The sequence below is a fragment of the Alexandromys fortis genome, unplaced genomic scaffold (genome assembly GCF_014885135.2).
Source record: "Alexandromys fortis isolate MF-2015 unplaced genomic scaffold, M_Fortis_MF-2015_v1.1 scaffold_235, whole genome shotgun sequence".
Classification (NCBI taxonomy): domain Eukaryota; kingdom Metazoa; phylum Chordata; class Mammalia; order Rodentia; family Cricetidae; genus Alexandromys; species Alexandromys fortis.
In genome coordinates, this window is record NW_026068114.1 from 174,121 (window position 1) to 191,202 (window position 17,082).

At 48.5% G+C, this 17,082-nt stretch overlaps 1 protein-coding gene across 1 annotated transcript in view; it reads left to right on the forward strand.

Annotated features, from left to right (window-relative positions):
• The window catches only part of Ankrd35 (ankyrin repeat domain 35), a 20,475-nt gene extending 11,425 nt beyond the window's left edge, over positions 1-9,050 (forward strand). The window contains exons 8-13 of the mRNA XM_050124808.1: positions 385-569; positions 1,301-1,338; positions 1,642-3,627; positions 7,282-7,371; positions 7,541-7,606; positions 8,276-9,050. Coding sequence (XP_049980765.1) covers positions 385-569; positions 1,301-1,338; positions 1,642-3,627; positions 7,282-7,371; positions 7,541-7,606; positions 8,276-8,335 — 2,425 coding nt within the window. The 3' untranslated portion in view covers positions 8,336-9,050. The remainder of the gene's footprint in view (positions 1-384; positions 570-1,300; positions 1,339-1,641; positions 3,628-7,281; positions 7,372-7,540; positions 7,607-8,275) is intronic.
• Positions 9,051-17,082: the final 8,032 nt, after the last annotated feature.

Below are 17,082 nucleotides of genomic sequence, written 5' to 3' on the forward strand. Positions count from 1 at the left end.
TTTATTTATTTATTATGTATACAATATTCTGTCTGTGTGTATGCCTGAAGGCCAGGAGAGGGCACCAGACCTCATTACAGATGGTTGTTGTGAGCCACCATGTGGTTGCTGGGAATGGAACTCAGGACCTTTGGAAGAGCAGGCAATGCTCTTAACCTCTGAGCCATCTCTCCAGCCCAGAACTTGCATTCTGTAAAGCAGACAAAAATGGAGCCCCCGCAGTGGTCCCACTTTCTGCTGGAAAAGTCCTGCTCTGGTCTAACACTTTGTCCTTTGCTGGAGTTGGTGTGCTGCTCTGACTCCACTGAGGGAAGGCTTACCCTGTACTGGGATTTCTGAGACTGTGAGGGAAAGCTGATGTTCCAGATTTGTCTCCGCCCACAGATCAGCCCTGATCCTGGCCTGTGAGAAAGGCAGCGCTGAGGTGGCCGAGCTGCTCCTGAGCCACGGAGCAGATGCTGGAGCCGTGGACAGCCTGGGGCACAACGCTCTGCATTATGCATTGCGTACACAAGACAAGGAGCTGTGGAGGCTGCTGCAGCAGGCCATGAACCGGCGGCGGAGAGGCGGTAAAAGTCCTTTGTGCCTTCAAGATTCTTTTCAATAGCCAAGGAAGAACTGAAGAAGCCTCTCAGTATCCCACTGCCCATGGAAGCAGTCCTTCCAAAAAAAATGGCTGCCACCTTAGCCCAGGCTTGGCTGATTTAGTGCCACTCCATCACAAGATTCCCCAGCGTAGCCTTTGCTCACTGAGTGCAACTCTGGCTATTGCTGTAGTGATTTATTTATTTATTTATTTTTATTTATTTGTTTGTTTGCTTGCTTGCTTTTTTTCTGAGACAGGGTTTCTCTGTGTATCCCTGGCTGTCCTGGAACTCGTTCTATAGACCAGGCTGGCTTCGAACTCAGAGATTTGCCTGCCTCTGCCTCCCAAGTGCTGGGATTAGATGGCTATTGCTATTGTTGTCATCCATGTGATTTTTGCCCACCATTGGTTAATGTCCCAGTGTCTTCATTGTGCCATAGAGTGATCAATAAAAGAAATGTGTGTGCAAAATAAAGGAACACTCCACCTCTGGGACAGGAAGCCAGAGTTGCTGCGTAGTTAGGGATTCTTGGAGCAAGAGTGTCACCAGGAGAGAAACCCTGTCTCGAAAAACAAAAAACAAAACAAAACAAAAAGAGTGTCACCAGGGAAATATGTATGAGAATTATCGTAATGAGTGACCACTTCGCTCTAACAAAGTCTGAAAACCGGATGAGAACTGAATTCTCATTTGTTCCTTGTCTTCTCTTACAGGTCATGGACTGGTTCAACACCCAGATCATGTGTCTCAGGTATGACCCTAGGTATCTCCCCCTTTTTGTTTCTGACCTACTCCCAACTACTCCCAAGCTATTCCAGTAGTCTGTGTGGGCAACAGGATACTCACAGAAGCAAGGCCTTTGACAAGGCTAGACTAGTTGAGCAAGGCCCTTGCCGAGGCTAGACTAGTTGAGCAAGGCCCTTGCCGAGGCTAGACTAGTTGAGCAAGGCCCTTGCCGAGGCTTGACTAGTTGAGCAAGGCCCTTGCCGAGGCTAGACTAGTTGCACAGCCTTACATCACTGGTTTTTGTTGCTGTTTTGTTTTTCTGACCCAGACCTCTCCACCCGAGCCTCAGGTGGGCTCCCCACCTAAGAGCTCACGGAGAGCAGAGCCCGAGGAAGCACAGAAGGAGGAGGAGGAGGCTGAAGAGCGGTGCTCACAAGAGTGGAAGTGGAAGTATGAAGAGGAGCAGAGGAAAGTTAATCAGTTGGAGCAGGAGCTGGTGCGCAAGACGGAGGAGTGTAAGGCCCAAGCTGCGGCCCTCAAAGGTCTGGAGAACCAGGTTCGAGAGCAGGTGCAGGAACTGGGGCGTCTCCTAGTGCAAGAGCCCAGGGCTCCAGGAAGACCTGGAGGGGATGGTATGGAGCAGGGTTGTCCCCTGAATCTGCTGGCTGAGCGAATCCAGGAGCTTAAGAGGCAGCAGAAAGCAGCAGCCACCATAAACCCAACAGTAGTCGCCAGGAGAGCTGAAGAGTTGGCCGTAGCAGAAATCCAGGGTGAAGTACACAGCAAGTCCCAACCAGAGCAGGGGCTGCCCCAGAGCCCAAGGTCTGAGACCATCGGGAAAGTCACAGGACAGCAACCGAACGCCAATGGGGGGCAGAACCTTGGCCTGGACAACACTGACCAGGTGTGTGTCGGCCAGAAGGAGAGGTCCCCCGCTCCAGGGATTGAACAAGCAGGTGCAGTGGGAGAACCAGTGGGCATAGCAGCCATGAACCAGCTCCTCCTACAGCTAAGGGACGAGCTGGCTGCTGTGTGGCGAGAAAAGGATGCTGCCAGAGGGGCTTTGTCAAGACCAGTTCTGGAGGGAGCCTTGGGGACTCCTAGGGCCGAGGCTGCAGCAGCTGCCTGGGAGAAGATGGAAGCCAGGCTGGAGAGGGTGCTGGTGAGGTTGGATAGAGCAAAAGCAGGACTGCAGGTGAAACCCGAGGTCCCTGCTCAGGGGTCCAGAGAGGGAGCCCCCAAAGCAGTCCCAGGATGCACCAAAGAGCACGAAGAAGAAAAGAGGGCTCCTGGAGCTCGAGGAGAGCCCCTAGGGGCACCTGGAGGAGAACAGGCCTCAGGAGGGGGCCTGGCAAAGGGACACCTGGAGAAAGAGGTGTCAGCGCTGAGACTGAGCAACAGCAACTTGATGGAGGAATTGGGGGAGCTGGGGCGCGAGAGGCAACGCTTGCAAGGAGAACTCCAGTCCTTGACCCAGAGACTACAGCGGGAGTTTGTGCCCAAGCCTGAGGCTCAGGTTCAGCTACAGCAGTTGCGGCGGAGCGTCGGGTTGTTGACAGAGGAATTGGCCATGGAGAAGGAGGCTACTGAGAATCTGCGCAGGCGACTTGCTTCCCAGAGCAGCGGCCTCCAAGGACTGCGGAACTGCCTGCCCCCAGACCTCGTGGGTAAGGAGAGTGCAGGGAGTACAGCTGAAGAACCCCTGGAAGAGCTGCAGACCTGCATCAGCACCTTGGTGAATAAGCACCTTGAGGCCCAGAAGGCGCTGGCTCGCTTGGAGGAGGAAAACCAGCAGCTGAGAGGATCCTTGGTCCCCTGTGGGAAGCCAGAAGCCTCCCTGAAGGCTACAGCATCTCCTCAAGTGGCCGCCTTGGAGCAAGATCTGGGGATGCTGGAGGAAGAGCTGCGGGCTGTGCAAGCCACAATGAGCGGGAAGAGCCAGGAGATCTGCAAGCTGAAGCAGCTGCTCTATCAAGCCACGGAAGAAGTGGCCGAGCTGAGGGCCCGGGAAGCAGCCAGCCTGCGGCAGCACGAGAAAACGCGAGGCTCGCTGGTTGCCCAGGCGCAGGCTTGGGGCCAGGAGCTCAAAGTTGTGCTGGAGAAATACAACACAGCCTGTCGGGAAATGGCTCGGTTGCGGGACGCGGCAGCGGAGGAACGTCGCCGCAGCGAGGATCTAGCAGCTCGGGCGGCCGAGCAGGAGCGTCAGGCAGGCGAGATGCGCGGGCGCTCGGAGCAGTTCGAGAAAACCGTTGAGTTGCTCAAAGAGAAGACAGATCACCTCATAGGGGCTTGCCGGGACAAGGAAGCCAAGGTGAGCTGCAAGGTTGCCATGAGAGCGCGGTGGGGAGTGCCGGTGCGGTGCTCTTTGCCTTTGCGAGGTAGCAGAACCGAAGGTCAGACGAGCACTAAACCAAACGGAGTGCTCGGCGCTAGCTAGGTCCTCTCTTTGCTCGCCTAGGGCGGGAGAGGTTTGGGGTTGAGATTGGAGCTACAGATACAAGAAAGATAAAAATAAGCAACACAGTACAAGGGAGAAGAGGGCGTATCTACTAAAATTTAGTACTCAAGGTTCAGAAGTTATGTTTGCCCCTAGGGCTACAGCAGGGAACACCACGGCCAATTAGTACCATTTTATCTTAATCCTGTATTAGTCCAGCCTAGTGGTGTAATGTGTTCTGTGGTTTTGCTGAGGTTCTGGGCTGACTCAGAGTCTGATGGGTTAACTATAGCTGCTCTTCCCTCCTGCTCCTTTCAACACGGGCCTAAAACGCCTCTATTGGCTAAAAAACACAGAAGCAAAACAAACAACAATAAAACAGGCACTCAAGAGTCCAGTTCAAGGTCATCTCCAGCTACAGAGCTGGTTCCAAAAGACCCTGTCTCAAGACACCAAGCAAAAGCAAGCCACAGCAGTTTGAAAGCCACTATTTTCTTAGTGTTATTGGAGAACGAGACATATTTTATACATTCTAAATTCTCAGTTTACAAAGGTATTTAGTAGTTGTAGACCCACCCACTAATGAGTTCGGGTTTCTTGTAAAAATTTGTGTACGTTCAAATTTAGAATGATGGAGGAATATAAGCAGCATTTGCCTGGTGTGCAGTGCATAGACAGAAGAAGTGCTGTCCAAAACAAGCATCACGGAAGGGAATTAAAGGAGGTGTTTGTCCATAAGCAGCAAAATGTCAATAAATGGCAAGATAGAATTTGGCATAGTAGTTGAGAGCTTATAGTGGCTGAGTAGTTGTGTTCTCTGGAGCGAGACTGTCCAGATTTGAATTTCAGTTTCGAGATTTACCCTGGGGGGCTGGAGAGAGGGCTCAGTGGTTAAGAGCATTGCCTGCTCTTCCCAAGGTACTGAGTTCAATTCCCGGCAACCACATGGTGGCTCACAACCATCTGTAATGAGATCTGGTGCCCTCTTCTGGCCTGCAGGTATACACACAGATAGAATATTGTATACATAACAAATAAATAAATATTAAAAAAGATTTACCCTGGGGAATCGAGATGTGGCGGCACATGCGTGTAAGTCAGCAAGGTGCGCGTGGTGGGTGAGGGCTGACAACTTAGCTTGAGTGTTATGGTTCAGTGGCAGAACGCTTGCCCAGCCTTAGGGTCCATCCCCAGAACTGATAACAAAACAACAAATAAAACTTAACAGCTGACAGATCTTGGACAACTTTGTGTTTTGTCTTATTTTGAGAAAGGGTCTTACTATGAGCTGGCTTGAAGAAGTAGACCAGGCTGGCCTTTAACTCACAGAGGTCAACCTGCTTCTACTTGAGTGCTGATTGATAAGTAAAGATAATAAGAAAAGGGCAGCTCTGCCGGCAAGAAATCCAATTAGGTCAAATCAAACCAAATCAAATGCCCATTGTTTTATTAAGAATGACGCTCTCAGGTGGCCGAGTGCAAGGTGGAGAGATAGGACAGCAGGGAGCCCGTGCAGACCTGAAAACCACGTGTTTCTCCTCTGGGAGCACATTAAATACCCGGTGGGAGTGGTCCCCCCCCATCACCGAGGTCGGGACCTGATTTGGAGTCCAGACAAAAACAACTCCCAGGCCAGGGAGGCTGAGATGGATACAAGGAGCTGGGGGCTACGTTCCCAACTTAACACTGATATACTGGATTTTTTCGAGACAGGGTTTCTCTGTAGTTTTTGGTGCCTGTCCTGGAACTAACCCTTGTAGACCAGGCTGGCCTCGAACTCACAGAGATCCACCTGCCTCTGCCTCCCAAGTGCTGGGATTAAAGGCGTGCGCCATCACTGCCTGGCTAACACTGATATTCAATAAGATTAATTTATTGGGCTGAGGAGATGACCCAATGGCTAAGAACAATGCCACCTCTTCCAGAGGACTTGGGTTCCCAGTACCCACATGGCAGTTCACAACTACCTGTAATTCCAGTACCAGGGATTCAGTGCCCCTTTCTGGCCTCCTAGGGCACCAAGCACACACATAGTATACAAACATACATGTAGGCAAAAACACTTATACACAAAAATAAAAATTAAACTACTAATGCTGTTGTGGTTGTAAAGATTTTATTAGATGTTACATTTATTCGGGGCTTGGGAATATAGTTTACTTGGTAGAGTGCTTGGCATGTGTGAGGATAGGGTTAGATCCCCAGCACCATATATGGAGGTGGAGGCATGGAGCTGGAAAAATGGCTCAGCAGTTAAGAACTTGTACTGCTCTCTCAGAGGGCCTGAGTTGGGTTCCCAGTACCCTTGGGAAGTCCATGATCACCTATAAGGGAAGCCTCAGGAGATCCGTGGACAACTTCTGGACTCTTTGCTCACCGCACACTTGAACCCACCCATACATAGACACACACATAAATAACTAAAAAAAAATAAAATCCTTTTGAAATTTAAAGGGCTGGAGAGATGGCTCAGCGGTAAAGAGCACTGGCTGCTCTTCCAGAGGACCCAAGTTCAGTTCCCAGCACCCACCTGGTGGCTCACAACCATCTGTAACTTCAATTCCAGGGTTTTTGAGGGCACCAGACATGCACATGGTACCTAGACATACATGCAGACAAAACACCTGTACACATAAAAATTAAAATAAATCAAAGTTTAAAAAGAGGTTGATGTAGGAGAATCAAGTGGTCAAGATTATTCCATAAAATTCCAGATTGCTTTTTATGAATCTTGTTTAAATAAATTATTATAAATACTCAGAATAGAAGTTTGCAGATTGGAAGCCAGGCATGGTAATGCACACCTTTAATCCCAGAGGCTGGCATCTGTCTGTGAGTTCAAGGCCAGCCTGGTCTACAAAGTTCCAGACAAATCTTACCTCAAAAAAAAAAAAAAAAAAACAGAACCCACCTCCACAAAACAAATAAACAAACAAGAACCTACCTCATACACAAAATAAAATGCTCAGGATAATGTTGGGCATGTGTTAAGTACTCAGTGAAAAGTTGCTATAGCTGGTTGTGGTGGCGCACACCTTTAATCTCAGCACTCTGGAGGCAGAGGCAGAAGGAGCTTTGTGAGTTTGGTGCCAGCCTGGTCTATGTAGTGAAGTCCATGCCATCCAGGCCTTTAGACCCCGTCTAAAGACACAAAACAAAACAAAAAGCCCAAACAAACAAACAAAAACTAATGAAAGACCACAAGCTATAGAACCAAAAGATATTGGTTTAAATAATTATCTATTAGCTGTGTGGTTTTGGTTTTATTTTGTTTTTAGACAGTTTCACTGCCTAGCCCTGGCTGTCCTGGAACTCACTTTGTAGACAAGTGTCTTCAAACTCACAGAGCTCTGCCTGCCTCTGTCTCCCAGCTGCTGCGATTGAAGGTTTGCTCCACCCCACTGGGATGAGTGCAAGGTTTTGAAATTTCTCAAACTCCAACTCCTACTCATAAACCGTAGATAATAGTCCTTTCCTGGGTCACCTGGGGAAAATGACGTGAGTTTCTTTCTTTCCTTTTGGCCTTAGATCAAAGAATTACTGAAGACGCTAGAGAAGCTCTCCGAGGAGGTTCTACAAGTCCGGGGGGAGAATAGTCAACTCGCACTACAGCTGCAGGTATGTTTTGTCCTGCAGGGAAGTGGATGGTGATAGAGAAGAGGGTGGGTAGTGGAAGTGGGGCGTTTTAGAAGGCTAGCTAGGCAGTGGTCCAGGCTAGACCAATTCTTCACACGCCGTGAGTGTGAGGAGGGTGGTCATGTGACTTCCCACGGGTACTTCCTCTCAGGATTCCCAGAAGAACCATGAAGAGACCATCTCTACCTACAGGAATCATCTGCTGAACGCTGCTCGGGTGAGCTTGGTGGAGTCTGGGAGGAAGCCGGGGTACAGCGCTGAGAAAGGACTGTTCCCTTTGTCCCTTCTCGTTCCTACACATGCTTGTCATGTTTTCTGGTGACGGGTCTCCGGATCGCATTAGGTAGCTCAGGAGAGGCTATGTGTGAACGCGGAAGAAATGCTTGCTTCTCCTTTCAGCTCCCTAATCCGCCGTGAGGCTTTGCCCTGTCCCCATGCCCTTTCTCAGTTTCCTCTGAGATGACTCTGCATGGGAGACTGGCGAGGCTTGCTCTTTCCTTATGGATGATAACCACAGGGAGTGGAATTATTATTATGTACCAGGTGCTTGCTTCGTGTTCATAACGCGGTCTGTACAGCAATCCCGAGAAGCAGACGTCTTTCTCTTCCTTGTGACGAAGGGAAAATAGCCATGGGCAAGTTAAATATTTAAAGTCACAAGCGAGGGCTGGGTCTCTAGCTCATGGACAGAGCACTTGCCTTGTAGGCAGGAAACCCTGCTCAGTCCCAAATACTGCAACCCCAAGCGATAGCACAGCAAACATGCAGAATGTGTTAAGGGCTATGTAATCCTAAGAGGTAACGACTGGTATTCCATATCCCTCAACTGCCTCTCCCCACGTTCTGTTCTTCATCATCCTTTCTTTGTCTTTCCTGCCACCCCCAGGGCTACATGGAACAAGATGTGTACAATATCCTCCTCCGAATCCTCAGCATGCAGGAGTGAGAGAGAGTCACCGCGTCCCCTCATAGATAATGGCATTTCCCTTTTGTGAGTTGTGGGTGGAGGTAATGAGGGTTGGGTCCCGAGAGGACGGACTTGAGGGAAAGGATGTTATGGAAGGGGTTAGGGTGGTTCCGTTGGCCACTCTGGTGGCCTGCACTGGGGAGCATTTGCAGGAAAGTCAATTGAGGAAGACAAAGCGTGAGAGTCACTAGAGGGGAGTCAGGACTCTGAGCAGGTGGCCCGAGGGTCACGGAATGACTGTGGATGGAACACATGGCTAGAGCGTTTTCCTAATGTCTGGGGTAAGGAGATGCCAGTGAAGGATAAAGGGTGGTGGACAGTGGCGCAGTTATTCCCTAGGGCGGGACTTTACAGATCCCAGGCTTGCCTTTTCATTTCCATACCCTTCATTCAAAAGCCAACTCTCTCCCAGTCTCCTTCCTTTGTGGGCAGCCTCTTCCCATCTGGGAAGACAGCATCCCCTTTAGCATGTTGGTGTGGGCAGGAGAGTGAGGGTATCGAACTGTGTGCATTTCCTCCTTGAGTTATTTCTTCCAGGGATTAAGAGCACTGCCTGGTTCACAGAGGCTCTACCCAGCTGTGGTGGGCAGGTGGGTGGGTGGGTGATTGCCCACTAGGGGTGGTGTGGGTAGGGCTTCACTGGACACGTGGACCCCAGACTCGAAAACCCGGATCCTGGAATCAGCACAGAACAGAATTGTGGATGTAAACCAGCTCCGTGGAGAATAAAGCCGGAAGCAGGATGGTCCTGGGTATCATTGTGATTTTTGTCAAAAAAAAGGGTGGGGTGGGAAACAAATCTTGACTAAAAAACTTAAAAAATAAAGCTGGGCATGGTGGTGCACACCTTGATCTCAGCACTTGGGACGTGGGGGTGGGGAGAGCAGAAGTTCAGAGACAGCCTTGGCTACTTAGTGAGTCCAAGGTCAGCCTGGGCTACTGTCCCCGCTCTATCTAAAAACAAACAAATACCACATCCTTCCTCCTGCTAGCAGAGTCCCTCTCTAGGCTGATTTTGTAGCCGCTGACCTGTGTCAATACACCACAGTCACAGGAGTGTGCAGTGTTCACTAGGCCCCCTGTTCCTGTGGTGCTTAGGCAGATCGAACCGCTGTGCTCCCAGCACTCATCACAGAGTAACTTTACCCACCAGGGATTCTTTAGGCTCTGCCTGTTGGTTCCTCCCCCACTCTAACGCCTGGCCTTTTTTTTTTTTTTTTCTCTTTGAAACAGGGTTTCTTTGAGTCGCCCTGGCTGTCCTGGAACTTGCTCTGTAGACCAGGCTGGCCTCCAACTCACTGAGATCCTCCTGCCTCTACCTCCCGAGTGCTGGATTAAATCCCGTGCGTCCAATTCATTTTTTGATAGCCCAATCTGCTGCTGTTTCCTTACTTCCAAACTTTGATTTTGACCTGTAGCAAATATATTTTACATTTGATACATACATATCTGAAATAGTATTTACCCTTACTACTTCCAGTCTCTATGATTATATTCCGTTGAAAAATGATTGGTATAGTTCATTCATTAAAGAGTCAAGACCCATAGTTTCAAAAATAACCCACCTTGAAACCATTCCTCCTTTGGAAAAAGACTATCTTTCATCAACATGACACTGACCTCCCCCTCCCATCTATCTACCCTCCCCCTTTACCTGTAGTGTTTCATGTGTGTATTTATATGTGCTCCTGCCCTCGTGTGTATAGTAGTCAGTGCTGATTGTATTCTTTGATTGTTTTCTGCCTTTTTTTCCCTCCTTGATGACAGCTGCTTCTCTGTGACCTTGCAAGGAACAAGGTTTGATCCGAGTGCATTCACTGAAGTGGAGCAGGAGGAAAGCCCTCCTGGGAAGATGTAGTTAAAGCTAATCTTGAACTCATGGCAATAATACTCCAGAAGCCTCACCCCTTTCTATAAAGGAATATTTTAAAATTAGATTTGCCTTCCATTTTGGCCAAGATGGCATAATAGAGCTCAGTTAGGGATAAATAAAAAACTGAACAGGTACTTGGGAGGCAGAGGCAGGCGGAGCTATGAGTTTGAGGCCAGCCTGATCTATAAGAGCTAGTTCCAGGATAGGCTCCACAGCAACACAGAGAAACCCTGTCCCGAAAAATAAACAAACAAACAAAAAACTGAACAGAGGGGCTGGAGAGATGGCTCAGAGGTTAAGAGAATTGCCTACTCTTCCAAAGGTCCTGAGTTCAATTCCCAGCAACCATCTGTAATGGGGTCTGGTGCCCTCTTCTGGCCTGCAGGCATACACACAGACAGAATATTATATACATAAAAAATAAATAAATATTTTTAAAAAACTGAACATAATATGTTGACCAGTGGTATTCAAAACAGACGATAAAGACAATCATCCCTGAGAAAGGCGTGAGCCCCGTGTCACAAAGGCATGAGTCCTATGTCACCTCTAGTAATTTCCCAAGAACCAAGTGGGATGTGGCAGACTCCTTGAGTTGAGGAAACAAAATTGGGAATTCCGAGAAGCTAGTCTTCAGAACAGGTAACTGGAGAAGAGAGAATTTCAGAGAGAAACTTATAGAAATTTACAGAGCTTATTGATCTTCACCAATCCAGGAACATGAAAAAAGAAGAGAGGACAATCCATGGAGAGCTGTCGGGGCCTGGGGCTAGTCAGGACCTTCAATTATTTCTCTACCAGACCCCAAAGTAAACTATGTCTCTCTGGACTGGCGTGGAGGAGACAGGAATAAAGGCACGACTCACTCGGTTTCATAGGGAGGAAGATTCTCAGAGATCCCTCATGATATCCTGAGTTCACATCCTGAAGAATTTCCTCCATTTATTGTCCAAACAGTCTTTATACCAAACCTTAACTTGGGGGAAATACATTAGCATTCTGTCTCCTAGGTAACCAGGTGAATGGGTTTTTGTCATGGCCACAACTACCTGTCCACTGTGTGTGCTAGCTGTCACGTAGGTTTGAATTAACATCTCTATCAGGCATTCTCCAAATTACAAAGAAAGGAGCAACCACATCCTGACCCTTTGTTAGGGCTGTGATGGCCTGTCTGCAGGGCTACGTGACTGCCTCAGGTGGGCCTATGGCTTCAGAGCCTGGCCGTCATACCATATAGAAATAGGGGCCTACAGAGAGCTCAAGGGTGAGAGAAAAGTCTGTGGGGTTTTGGTTTTTGAGACAGGGTCTCAAGTATCTCAGGCTAACTTCAAATCTGTGTAGCTGAGGCTGTCCTGCTTCTGCCTCTTATGAGCCAACACCCAGATGTTTGTTTTGTTTACTTTCATTAAAATGCAAAGTAGCAGGTTGTCTTACTTTTTCTCAATGACATTTCAAATTTTATATTATTTTTATTATGTGTGTATGATGTCCAGGTCCTATAGAGGCCAGAAGAGGGTGTCCGATGCCCTGGGGCTGGGGTTACTGGCTGTTGTGAGCTACCTGACGTGGGTGCTGAAAACTGAAGTCAGGTCTCTGGAAGGACAGAAATCACTCTTCAGCCCTGAGCGATTTCTCTAACCCCTCCTTCCGGCATTTTCTCACCACCTGGATTTGGTTGCCTTTAACTCCCGGCCCTCAAGCCCTGCCTCCCATCCTGGTCTATGCCTGTTCTGGTAACCTTCCCACCCCACGTCTCCTTAAAGCCCCCAGCCTCTCACGGGGCCCTTTCTGGTCTCCTGCATCTCTACACTGCTTCACTCCCACGCAAATACATATAAAATTTAGAAGCTAAGACCTGCATAGGACACAGAATATTATTTTATTATTTGCATGTGTGTTTACGATAGTACGCTATGTATATGTTTGGAGGTCGGAGGGCAACTTGTGGAAGTGGGTTTTCTCCTTCCACCATGTGGGTTCCAGGGGGATTAAACTCAAGTTGTCAACAAGTGTCCTAACCTACTGAGCCATCTGTTCAGCTCTGTTTGATTGATTAATTGACCAATTGATTGATTTTGAAGCAGGGCTTCTGTACTGGTTAGTTTTTATTGTCAACTTAACACAAATGAGTTACCTAGGACGACAGGAGCTCAATTGAAAAACTGCCCAGATCAGATTGGTCTTTGGGCATGTCAGTCAGCATTGTTTTGTTCACTGATTGATGGAAAGGCCAGCACACTGTGGGCTCAGGGGCTGTGTAAGAAAACTAGCTGACCATGAGTTAGAGAGGGAGCCAGCCAACTCCATTATCCCTGGATGGTTAATGGTTTATTAGTTCCTGCCCTGACTTCCCATTTGAATGTATCTGCCAAATAAACCCTTTCCTCCCTAGGCTAGCTAACACTGGGCATCCCCCTGTCTCTGCCTCTACACTGCTGTGGTTACAGACATGTCGATGGGGCCTTGTGCTTTCCAGACAGCCAGTTTTAGGGTGGAGCTAGCTCTTCAGGCTCTCCATAGTCTTCTAAAGGAAGATTAAGAGATGTGGCTTTTTCCTTTTTCTTTTATTTTCCTTTCAAGATTTATTTTTATTTTAGGTATTTGAGTGTGGTGTCTGCTTGTGTGTCTGTGAATCCAGAGTGTGCAGTGCTCAGGAGGCCAGAAAAGGGCATCTGATCCTCTGGAACTGTAGTTATATGTGGATGCTGGGAATTGGATCTGCAGGATCCTCTGGAAGAGCAACTAGTTCTCTCTCTCTCTCTCTCTCTCTCTCTCTCTCTCTCTCTCTCTCTCTCTCTCTCTCTGCAGGATCTCACAATGTGGCTCTGGCTGTCATGGAACTCACAGAGATCCACCCACCCACCTCTGCCTCCAGATGCTGGGACTCAAGGCCTATGCCACCTCACCAGGCCGCAACAGGTGCTCTTAACTGCTGAGCCTCTTTCCCAATCTAGGTATTTTTCTTTATGATGGTCATTCTAAAATATTTTATCTGGGGCTGAAGAGATGTCTCAACAGTTAAAAGTAAATACTGAACCTGTGGTAGTGGTACACCACAGAGACAGAGGTAGGTAGATTTCTGTGAGTCTGAGGCCAGCCCAGTCTATGGTGAGAGATCCTGGCTTAAAAAAAAAATCAAATAAACAAAAGCTAAAAAGAAGAAGCAGTACGGTTCTTGCAGAGAGCTTTGTCTGACTTCCAGTACCTGTGGTGGGCAGCTCACAAAGGCCTGTAAATCCATCTCCAAATGGGTCTAACACCTCTAACCTCTTAGGGCACTCACATGTTCTCTCTCACACACAATTAAAAAGAAATCCCACTCTGAGCCTGCAGATATCTCAAGTAGTAAGGGGCTGCCGGCTGTGGTGGAAGGAGAGAACCGATAACATGGTCCTCCCACCTCCACACCCATGTCACATGTACACAAGTGCACACACACAAGAAATGTGAGAAAATAAATAATGCATTCTGTTAAAGTCTTGCCTAGGGGCTGGAGAGATGGCTCAGAGGTTAAGAGTACTGGCTGCTCTTCCAGAGGTTCTGAGTTCAATTCCCAGCAACCACATGGTGGCTCACAACCATCTGTACTGAGATCTGGTGCCTGTTATTCTTTCGGTCCCTGCCCTAGCCACGCCCACTCCCATAACCTCTGACCTGCCCATCGCCATCTTGGGACCCTTCCTCTTTCTGCTTCCTTGGCGTGTGCACGCGTTTTCCTCTGTCTCTCCTTTTGTCTCTTTTCTCTGTCTTTCTTTCTCCCTCTTCCTTAATAAATACTTATGGCTATTTCCTGTGTTTACGTGTCTGTTACCTGCCGTCACCGTGGGCGCGTGCCCTCCTGTAGCCGCTTTCTCATGGCGGGCTCCCCCAACCCGCCGGGGATCATTTTTTAGGAATAAGAGTGCCCTCCTCTGGCGTGCGGACATACATTGAGGAAGAATGTTGTATACATAATAAATAAATAAATCTTAAAAAAAAGGAAGTCTTGCCTATATTGGACACTCAGGGTCTCGTATAATCACCATTTTTTGTTTCAGGTGCATATAGGGCTAAAGAAAAAAATCTGAATTTAAAAAAGCGATACACATATTTCCTAAAGCCGTTTCCAATAGACAAGTGACTCCTGGGTCCACAGTGAGAGAAGTCTGATTCTTGAAAGAAAGAAGCGACAGCTGGGCGGTGGTGGCACACGCCTTTAATCCCAGCACTCGGGAGGCAGAGGCAGGCGGATCTCTGTGAGTTCGAGGCCAGCCTGGTCTACAAGAGCTAGTTCCACGACAGGAACCAAAAAGCTACGGAGAAACCCTGTCTCGAAAATCCATAAAAAAAATAAAAATAAAAAAAGAAAGAAGCGACAGAAAGATTGGATTCCTCAGCCACCTGACCATCCCTCAGCCTGGCTACTACATGAGGATGAGTTCTTCCAAAATCTGGAACCTAGGCCGAGAGGCCTACAAGCAGATCCCTCCCTGTTCCTTCCTCAGCCCGCCCCCTGCTGGGTGAAGCCGGGTCACACATTATTAGGGTCTTCGCAGCGCCTAAGTCCGGCTCCAGAGAAAGCAGAGAAACCGTTGTGGAAAACTGGGTCTACATGGGCTGAGGGGAACCGGCGCAGAGCTCTGCTGAGGCTGACATGCAACTCAAATCAGTAGATGAGATCATAGAGAAGGGCCATGTCGGTTTTGAGATTCGTGTGGGCACAAAGGGAGGGGGCTGTTTGAAGGGTGAGGAAATGGAGAGGAGACAGAGAGAAGGGAAATTGCCAAGGGGGCACTGGAGGGGCTCAGCCATTTCCAAGAGGAACAGATTCTTTCCCCCTTGTTCTAGTTACTAGAGATTATCAAGGACTCTTATGTTCCTCATATTTGAAGGAGGTTTGGGTGGGAAAACTAAGCAGAGGATGGTCTAGAAAGGAAGAGTTCATTCGGCTGTGTTCACAAGTGACAGGAAACAGCTTAGGTTATGAAAACCAGGCCTTTGACTGACTTCAAGGGAGGGCAGGATGGGGGTGAGAGGGGCCAGTGATACTAATAATGGCGTGGACCCTTCCCTGGCTCCTGCCCTTCAGACAAAATCTCCCCGTGTACAGTCCCTTAAACTGTCACTTCAAATGCAAACAGTGAACTTTTTCCTTGCTTGCCTAATCCCCATCCCGCACACTTCTCCCATCTTACCGCTTCCTCTCTCCTCCCCGAGCCAGCAAACTGTTGCTTCGTCTCCCCGCCCCCTTCCAGGTCTTAGATTGCAGGGCTGCGTATAGGTGAGAGTGGGTGCAGCTCGGCGGCTGGTTCATACCATGTTTTAATCTTAGGCACGTGTGTTTGTCCACACCTGTGCAGGTAGGTGCCCACGGAGGTAAGAAGAGGGTGTGGGGCCCCCTAGAGCTGAAATTACAGGCGGTCGTGAGTGCCGGGAACTGAACTCTGGGCCCCCGGCAAGAACAATAAGTGTTGTCATCCACCGAAGCATTTTTCGAACCCCCAACTCGAGGTCTTCGAAAGGTCCTAATACGCAACAAACCTCAAACCTGACTAATAAGGTCTGGGGGTAAGCGAAATAAATTAACTCACAGAAGTCTTTCTATCATGTCCCATTCTTTCTATGTTCTCTCTGACGCCCTCTCGATGTTCCTCGCTCTTCTACCCATCCCACAAGGTTTCCAGTTTATATACCCAAACAGCCATAGTTAGCAATTCCATAGGTGATAACAGTGGTAACAAGCATGCATTTCTTAGGACCAAAATGGATAAAAAACTGACAAGGCTGGGGCTGGAGAGATGGCTCAGAGGTTAAGAGCATTGCCTGCTCTTCCAAAGGTCCTGAGTTCAATTCCCAGCAACCACATGGTGGTTCACAACCATCTGTAATGGGGTCTGGTGCCCTCTTCTGCCCTTCAGGCATACACACAGACAGAATATTGTATACATAATAAATAAATAAATATTTAAAAAAAAACCGACAAGGCAGGTGCGTGGCTATAGCTCTCTGGCAGATACCGGATTAGGGTAGAGCTTGACCCTCCAGGCTAAGCCTCAGGGTGCTGAATCTGCTGGTACCCAGTTGAGAAGGAATTTCTTTCTCTGGGGCTGTTTAGCAGCCCAAGCTTTTTTTCCCTGCATGTTTTAGGGGTAAAGGTCAAACAGTCAATTTCCTAGACTAAGACCTTGTGTCAGGTGAAAGGTGAAGGAAAGTACAGAATATTAATAACTTGTTAGGGTAGAGCAAAGGCCAGTGAGTTACACTCTCCAGAGTTATCTGTTAGAGAATTCAGGACCACCCAGACCAACAGGTGGTCTGTCTCCCTGCTCAGTGCCTCCTGCTCAGGGCTCTTCTTGTCAAATAAGGATAGTTGTGGGGGAGTAGCTTTATGTAGATTTGACCACGAGAACAAAGGTTTGGCTGAGTGAATGCTTTCACACCAGGGCTCAGCAGCGTGGAAAAATGGAGAAGGACATCCTGTTGCCTGTACAAAAGGAAGTTATCTCAAGGAATGATTTAAACATTGCTGGGGTAATCCGGGATGAATCCCATTATGGACGGGAGAAGATTCATGGCCTCACAAGGTTTCTACAGAAACTGACAGTGACTATCTGAAAGACAGGTGTTCCCGAACCTCTGCAACGTGGGTTCTCCACCAGATTGTGGCCTTGTGGGTCTGTCTATAGTTCTGTGCCTGTGTGTAATGCTTGTGACTCACAACAACAACAACAACAAAACAAGCCGAGAACTGGGGAGTACACCCAGGGCCTTAGGTATCTGAGGCAGGTGCGCCCCCACCAAGCTGCCAAGAAATTGAAATTGAGGTACCCCAGTTTTCTGTTAGCCCTGTATGACACTGGGATATGCAATCTCG